This window comes from Impatiens glandulifera, chromosome 2 (genome assembly GCF_907164915.1).
Source record: "Impatiens glandulifera chromosome 2, dImpGla2.1, whole genome shotgun sequence".
Lineage (NCBI taxonomy): Eukaryota > Viridiplantae > Streptophyta > Magnoliopsida > Ericales > Balsaminaceae > Impatiens > Impatiens glandulifera.
This window is the reverse complement of record NC_061863.1, coordinates 27,277,731-27,285,273: the sequence shown is the minus strand read 5'-3', so window position 1 is coordinate 27,285,273 and position 7,543 is coordinate 27,277,731. Positions and strand designations below refer to the sequence as shown.

The window sequence follows — 7,543 nt, the reverse complement described above, 5'->3', positions numbered from 1 at the left end:
AGCAGCCATTGCATGCGTACAAGGAAGTCCCGAAACTTCGAATACTCTACAAGTGCAGTTCATGTCTTTCAAATTGACTTTGAAATGGGACTGATTGTCATGCACATAAAACTCGAATCGGTTAAGGGATTGGACTGTATAGAATCTGGCCTTCTCGAATCCCTCACGTAACACCTTCTCATAATTTGGAGATAAAACTTCTTCGTGATTAGACGCTCTTTCTCTTCTATCGTTAAACCATTGTTGTATTGTGAATCTTAAATACTCAGCCATTTCTGAAATGGGATACTTTCTGGCTTCCCTGCTCTGACTATTGAAACTCTCAGCATAATTGCTTGTCAGTTGATTGTATCGCTTACCGGGAAAAAATGCTCTACTCCATCTTGGGAACCCAATTTCTTCCAAATAGGCAGCAATCCGGTGATCTTTAACCTTGATTTTCTGAAACCAACGATTAAATTCGTGGACAGTGTATGCCCTTGAAGCCGAATCAAACTCCGCATGACACTTATCACTTTTGAATTTGGCCACAATATTCATCTTTATGTGATATGTGCACGCACCGTGGTCTGCTTCTGGGAAAACAGCACACAAGGCATTAGCGATGCTTGGGTGTCTGTCGGATACGAAGACGAGATCATCAACTAATCCAATTGCGTCTCTCAGTTTTTGCATGAAATAAGTCCAGGAGTTATTATTCTCTGAATCAACAACGCCGAATGCGACAGGATATAGTTGCTCATTCGCATCCAATGCAATAGCCACCAATAATTGACCACCCACCTTGTGCTTAAGAAAACTAGCATCAACACATAATACAGGACGGCAAAAGGACTTGAAACCCCTAATTGAGAGGCCTAGGGACATGAACATATACTTGAAGTGACCGAGCTCGTCTGTCTGTATGTCGGTTATGGTACCAGGATTACACTTCTCCAACATGTAAAGGTATGATGGAAGTATTCCATAAGAATCCTCTACCGTCCCTCGCACCGCTATTAAAGCATTTTCCCTTGCCCTCCATGCCTTATTATAAGTCAAAAATATCCCATAAGTTGTCTGCATGTCTTCAATTATTTTCTTAGGCAAGTGGTTATGATGATGGTCCATGTACTTGCTCTTCACGCACTGCCCAATAACCCATGCTGGTGTTTGCATTTTTTTCTTCGGCCTCGACAAAGTTGAGCATGAGTGTTGATGCTCAAATGTCCGGATCTCAAACATCTCAGAAAACTTACCTTTCACAGCCCGCAAACTCCACTTGCATGTCTCATCCAAACATTTGAGTTCCCAAAGATTTTTTCTTGACTTCTCCACTTTGAATTCAAAATGATTGGCCATCGCATATTTATATAGAGCAAGTTGAAGTTCTTTTTTATTTTCAAAGAACGAACCAACTTCCAATACGGTTTCACTAGTTAATGCCATCGCAAATGTGGGGTCTGGCGGTGATGTGTCTGTCGGGTCTGTCGGTGGTGTACCCATTGAAGATCGTCTTGCACTAGATGGTGTACCCATTGATGATCTTCTTGCACTTGTTGGTGTACCATTTGATGCCTTTCTTGCACTAGTTGGTGTACCCAATGATGATCTTCTTGCACTTGGATGTATAGGTATTGATGCTTTTTCACCACTATTAACATGCAAGTCCTGAGTAAGTGGGATGTGAGGCAAAGAGGTTTCTCCGGCTTCATTTTGACTTTCAACAAAGAATTCCAAGGGTACAACAGGTGGAACAAATTTCTGAGTAAGTTGTGGTGGTAGTATACTTTCTTGAGTTGGGTATGTAAGTAGTGGTATCTTTTCTTTAGTAAACGCTGACTTCTCCACTACAGATACACACAATGGTGACACTGTTCGACCCAAAATCAAGCGTGATAGATATGTGTTCAAATCCCCATCATTATCAATAAAAACAGGTTTTGGATTTCTGATATTCGGAATATCATACTTCACTTGGAGCACTAAATCGTATGCTGATATCTGGAGATTAAGTCTATCGTAGAGTATATCAAGTAATTCAGCATAACGAGTATTTTGGGGTAGATCAAATGTTTTGATTGAAGATGCATCAAAAAACAGTATTCCATCAGCATCAAGTTTCCACTCTCCATTATAGAAAACGAAAACTTCAGCTGCAATATAAAAACATGATTTGATTAAGAAACGGATAATTAAGACTTCGCGAATCGCTATGAACTTAGCGAAACGGGAAGGCCTTCGCGAATCGTAAGGCACTTAGCGAAACGAGAAGTCCTTCGCGAATCGTAAGGCACTTAGCGAAACGGGAAGTAAACCCTAATCAATCTCAGAAAACGAACATCAATAAAACATGCTTCAAATAGACGTACCTATTGGAACAGTGCTCGTGCACGTCGTCGAGCTCATAGTGGATTTCGAACGAACTTCTCCGACGAGATCGCCGCCGCCGCCGCCGGAGTTTAGAGAGAAGGAGGAGAAGATCGGGAAGAGAGAGAAGGAGAAGAAAAAAATGAAAAAAAAGTACACCAGGTTATATTAAATAGTAAGGGCAATTTGGACATTTCACATGTCGTCACTTCGCGAAACGCTAAGTGACTTAGCGTTTCGCGACAAGGGCAAAATCGTCCAAAAAAAATAAAATTACCACGAGCGCAATAAAATTATCATTTTTCCACCAGGTCAAATACTTCAGTTTGTAAGGTCACTTCGTCAAATTTCCCTAATATGATCATTGCTCTGAAATTTTATCTTTCTTCTCCTGTCATTCCCCTGTCGCTCTTTTATATTTTATGACCTAAATCCTATTGCATGTCGTTCTAGATAGGAATGGAAGTCCCTTCAGACCTTCCTGCCCGGCGGTAGGTGGCTGAAAGCGGTTGGCGAGTGGCGGTCCTAGACAAGAAGAGTCTGACGAAGGTGGTTCGAGGTATTTGAAAAACCCTAGTCGCTCATTCTTGGCCCAGAAATAGTAGATCAAAAATCTACCTGCGTTGTACATATCAATAACCATATTTGCATTGCACTAGTAGATCAATAATATACCTGCGTAGAACATGGTATAATCAGATTCTAGATTGAAGATGTTTATGTGAATAATAGATATGATTACTGCAAATTCCTTTGGCCAGTTAAGGCTTCAACTAATACTGTCTATTCATTAAAGAGTTATCGGTTCACAAATATGGGTTACATTGCGATTGCCACATTTCCCCCCTTTATATTATTGATACATATATAATCAAAAATTGAAAATATATTATAGATCAATGATCTGAGACTGGAATATGGTTTTTTTGGTCCAGCAAACTTCTGAAACAATCATACACACTAATGGGTACCGAGCATTCTGCTTCTTCCACCCTTCCATGGATTTGGGTGATTGAAGCCTTAGCAAAAGTGAAGGAAATTGATATGTCTGTATTAACTGGTACGTGCGAAGTTGTTAACTCGCTAAAATGATCTGTTTTCTCAGTTCTCTTGGTTATTGTCTTAGCTCCTTTTTTAGGGCTTAAAAAATTATATTATTGATATTATCAATTATGGTTTTCAGATTTAGTTGCGAAGACACCTGAAATAACTGATGATGTAGGAAAAGATGCTAGAAACATCCTTCTTTTGAAAAGCTTGGAAGATTTTCAGGTACAACAGCGTGGAAATCTTAATGCTCCTTTCACTGGTCCAATTCCTAACATTGAAATCGGTCGATTAACGGATCATGAAGATATTCGTCAAATTTTGCTACATAAGGTATGTTGATTTCCGTAAACTGTGTTTTCGGTTATTGAGAAACCAAGTGCAATGCAATGCAGGTATTCTAGTTTCAGCTGTCTCCTCAATAAACAAACATCTAACTAACTTATATGCATGAAATACAGTTCTCTGTGTTTACTGTGAAAAAGGAGGGATCAGATTTGAACTCTGATATTCAGACCCTTATTCAGAATAAAAGACGCAGTTTGCCTAACTGTGCTTTAGAACGGGTATAGACACTTCCTCTGTGCTTAATCATTAATATTGAAAATGTCTATATTGTGAGTTTTTTTCAAATAAACAAGATATATCTATTCTTTTTGACAAACAGATAAAAAATGTAATTCGGGAAGGTCATCCAATCCTTGAATCCTTGAAGAAGAGCAGTAGATTGTCAAAGAGTGATCTATCAGAAAACAAAACATCTCTTAATGGTTCATTAAATAATCATGAAGCTTGGAGCAATGCAGTTCCACTCAAAGTTAAACAAAGAGTCCATAGTGGCCAAGTTATTTCAATGCAAGGAAACATGGCTTTATGTCAATCTTCATATTCTAATCAGAGCCTCCAAGATCCAATACAGATAAACCATGTTTCCTCTATGTGCAAAAGGATTGATCCAACATCAAAAGATAAATTTCCAGAACACCTCAATGATGGAAATAGTCCTAAGGATGAGAGTGATTCCCATTTACATATTCCCAAGAAGGCTAAACATGCTGCTAGCATGAAAAATGAACCCACCTTATTATCTACAATGGCTTCAATTGAACTGTCAGAGAATTTGGTTGAGACAGATTCTAAAACAACAGTTGTATCCAAAGTTGATAAATTGGATAAACTGAGGTCTAAGGAAGATATCCATGATCATGGTTCTGGAAAGAACATATTTTCGAAGAAAGAAAACAATGATTGTCCAATAGGACCATCAGTTTGTTCTCTCCGTGACAGAACCAAAATGGAATGTGTTGATGATGGAGAAACTGAGGGCGATAGTGATGGCTTTGATGATGAGAAGATTGATATTGAGATGGAAAAACAAAGATTCCTGAAATGGCAGTGCACATTTAGTGAAGATACTTTTTCAACAACTCAAAAGACAGAGTTTAATCTCTGTATAAAGTGTAACAGAGATGGTCAGTTGCTGATTTGCAGTACAAGAACCTGTACACTCGGGGCCCACCCAAGTTGCTTAGGTTATGATGCGCTCTCTGATGATTGTAGACACTTTTATTGTCCATTTTGTTCACATTCCAATGCCATTTCTGAGCATCTTGAAGCAAAGAAAAAGTTATCTTTAGCAAGGAAAGGTCTGATTGATTACTTGAGTTTTAAGAATGAATCCCAGCCAAAAAGAAATTCAAAAAGATATGATTTGGAGGGAAAAGATCAGTATACTCATAATAAGCGACAATGTGGTTCTAAGAAGCATGGGCAACAAAAGGAACCTTTCGAATCATGTCTTGATCGCAATCAGCTATCTGAAGAAGGCAGAATGACATCTTGTGGATCATTTGGTGTAATGGTTGCCCCTATAGAGGAGGCACATGTTGGGTCTGAGTGTGAAACTGAACATAACCTGAGAGGTGAACAGATTACTAAGAAGGATTATTATCAGCAAGCACATAGTAATTTATGCAGAGAGCTGGTGGTTTATGTTGAACAAGAAAAGGAACAATATTAATCCCCTGGTAAAAATAAAAAAGGTTCAAGTATAATTCTTAAGATTCTCTACAAAATATTAAATTACATTATGATCTTTGAAATCTTAACTTCTATTATTAAGTTTTTTAGAGTAGTTATTGATGTTAGTATTGAATTTAGTTACTACTTATGTTTTTTGCTGTAGTTACTACCAAAATTAAATTCTAAGTATATTTAGTGTAATTTTTTATATTATTATAATTTATGATGATGTGTTAATTGAGTTACAAGTTATAACAATTTTCATACACTTTTTCATTTAATTTTTAAATTAACTTAATAGTAAAGTGGGTGTATGTTGTTTTGTGTGGACTATGTGCTACTTTGTCTTCAGGCCTAGTTAACTTCTAGTTTAATGGGTCAAGATAGAATCTTTACTGGGTCTAACTGTGCTTAGGCAAAGAAAAAATGTTCGCCTTACATGGCCATTGCATGCTCACACTTGGACATGCCTCTTTTTTTTTTCAATTGTTAATATAATTATTAGAACTTTATTTCTTGCCAATATAATCTAAATTATTTAATATCTTTATTGAAAAGATAAAACATTTATCAAAATAATTCTACATGTAGAATGATTTCAAGTGCAAGGGAGTAGATTTAAAATTGGTTCGTGGGCCCAATTCAAATTTCTAGAAAAAAATTTAATGCCTTTGCAATTTGTTCTGTTAGTTGCCACTTGAACCCACAACTATTTGTTGTTATCCTTGTTTTTTTAAGACAATTGTGTATTTATCTTTAGTACACATTGAAGTGTGGGGTTCACATATCTACATTATTTGCGTAAAATGATGTATTTTTTAAGACAACTAAGTATTTGTCTTTAATACAATTTGTTTCCATTTACAGCATTTATCCTTCAATTCCACTATCAAGATGTAGAATGGATCCTTGGGCAACTTGCGAAGAAGAAATGTTAAAGGTATTACTTTTCACTTGCTTTTTCTCTAATAGCAGGTAATGATTTGTCGATGTAGTTTCCACGCACATTTTGCATTAGTTGTTGTCCTATTTCAGTTTCTCCTTTTTTAATTGCAGTTCATGCATAATAGAATCAAGTATAGTAAACTATTTTTACATTTTATAGAAGAGAACAATTTTTGATAGAATAATATGATACAGTGGAGCTCTACATAAATACAAAGAAAAAAAAAGGTGAGATCCCAATGTGTGCAAAGACTGGACACATAACAACTCATTGGTAATACCAGTTCAATGAGTACACGTCTATCCAGATAGCTCCTTATATTTCTAGAGAGAAGCCCTATATTTGACTTCAACACTATATCTGGAAACAACATATTGCATCTTGGTTTTCCAAGGGACTAATTCCCTTGACAATATTGTGCTGTTTGTGGCCGTGTTTTTCATTCTTTTGTATCAACTGACTAGTTTTTAGCTCCTCTCCGCATATATTCTGCAGATTGTTTTCCCATATTGGCAATTCAGCAGCTGTCATTACACTCCACGACGCCACTATGCACATCACCGCATATATTCAAGTGTTGTGCAACTAGAAGATTTTTGCTCCGTTATGGTAATCCAGCAACTGTCATTCTACACACTTTCCACATCTCAAACTATGCAGATCTTTTGACTTTGTCCTACTTTTCGGTGTTTGTCTCTAAATCCACCTTTTTGTTGAATCAAGATCTTCGTGGCCTCCTCATTTTGGCTGTATTTTTTTGCCTAGTTTGAACTTCAAGTGGTTGAGTTGTGTCTTTCAACAAATATTTAGTCTATTTTATTTTCTTATGAATTATTGTTCCATTCTAATAGTTTAGCATTCTAAATCAATCGCAAAATATATCAATTTCTTCTCCTTCATTTTTTTACAATTAGTTCGTTTAGTAGTATTACAAATAGGACGAATAGAAGAAGTAATAAGCTATGAATGAATATGTTGACACAATTTTAATCTCGCCTAATAGTTAGACATTCCCCTCAGTTTAATGCAATCTGCTAATGTTTATAGGCAGCAATCATATATTGTAATAAGAGTCGTACTTATGTATACTGTAATATTACCACTCAATAACAACTAATGTAATGGCTAAATAATAAGATATAGGGAGAGGAGATGGAATGGGATGGGATGCTGAGGGAT

General features: G+C 36.6%; 1 protein-coding gene across 5 annotated transcripts; it reads left to right on the top strand.

Moving 5' to 3' along the window:
* Positions 1–2,758: 2,758 nt before the first annotated feature.
* Positions 2,759–7,202, top strand: LOC124926306. Of its 5 annotated transcripts, none has more exons than XR_007098341.1 (7): positions 2,759–2,908; positions 3,285–3,409; positions 3,533–3,729; positions 3,858–3,962; positions 4,064–5,423; positions 6,286–6,358; positions 6,836–7,202. XR_007098341.1 is itself a non-coding variant. In XM_047466501.1 (5 exons), the coding sequence occupies exons 2-5, from the start codon at positions 3,313–3,315 to the stop codon at positions 5,414–5,416; spliced, it is 1,752 nt and encodes a 583-aa protein (XP_047322457.1). In that variant the 5' UTR covers positions 2,759–2,908; positions 3,285–3,312; the 3' UTR covers positions 5,417–5,734. The 5 variants fall into 5 exon arrangements, 1 of the variants encoding a protein (XP_047322457.1); XR_007098340.1 differs by having other exon boundaries at positions 4,064–5,438; XR_007098339.1 differs by having other exon boundaries at positions 6,860–7,201.
* Positions 7,203–7,543: the final 341 nt, after the last annotated feature.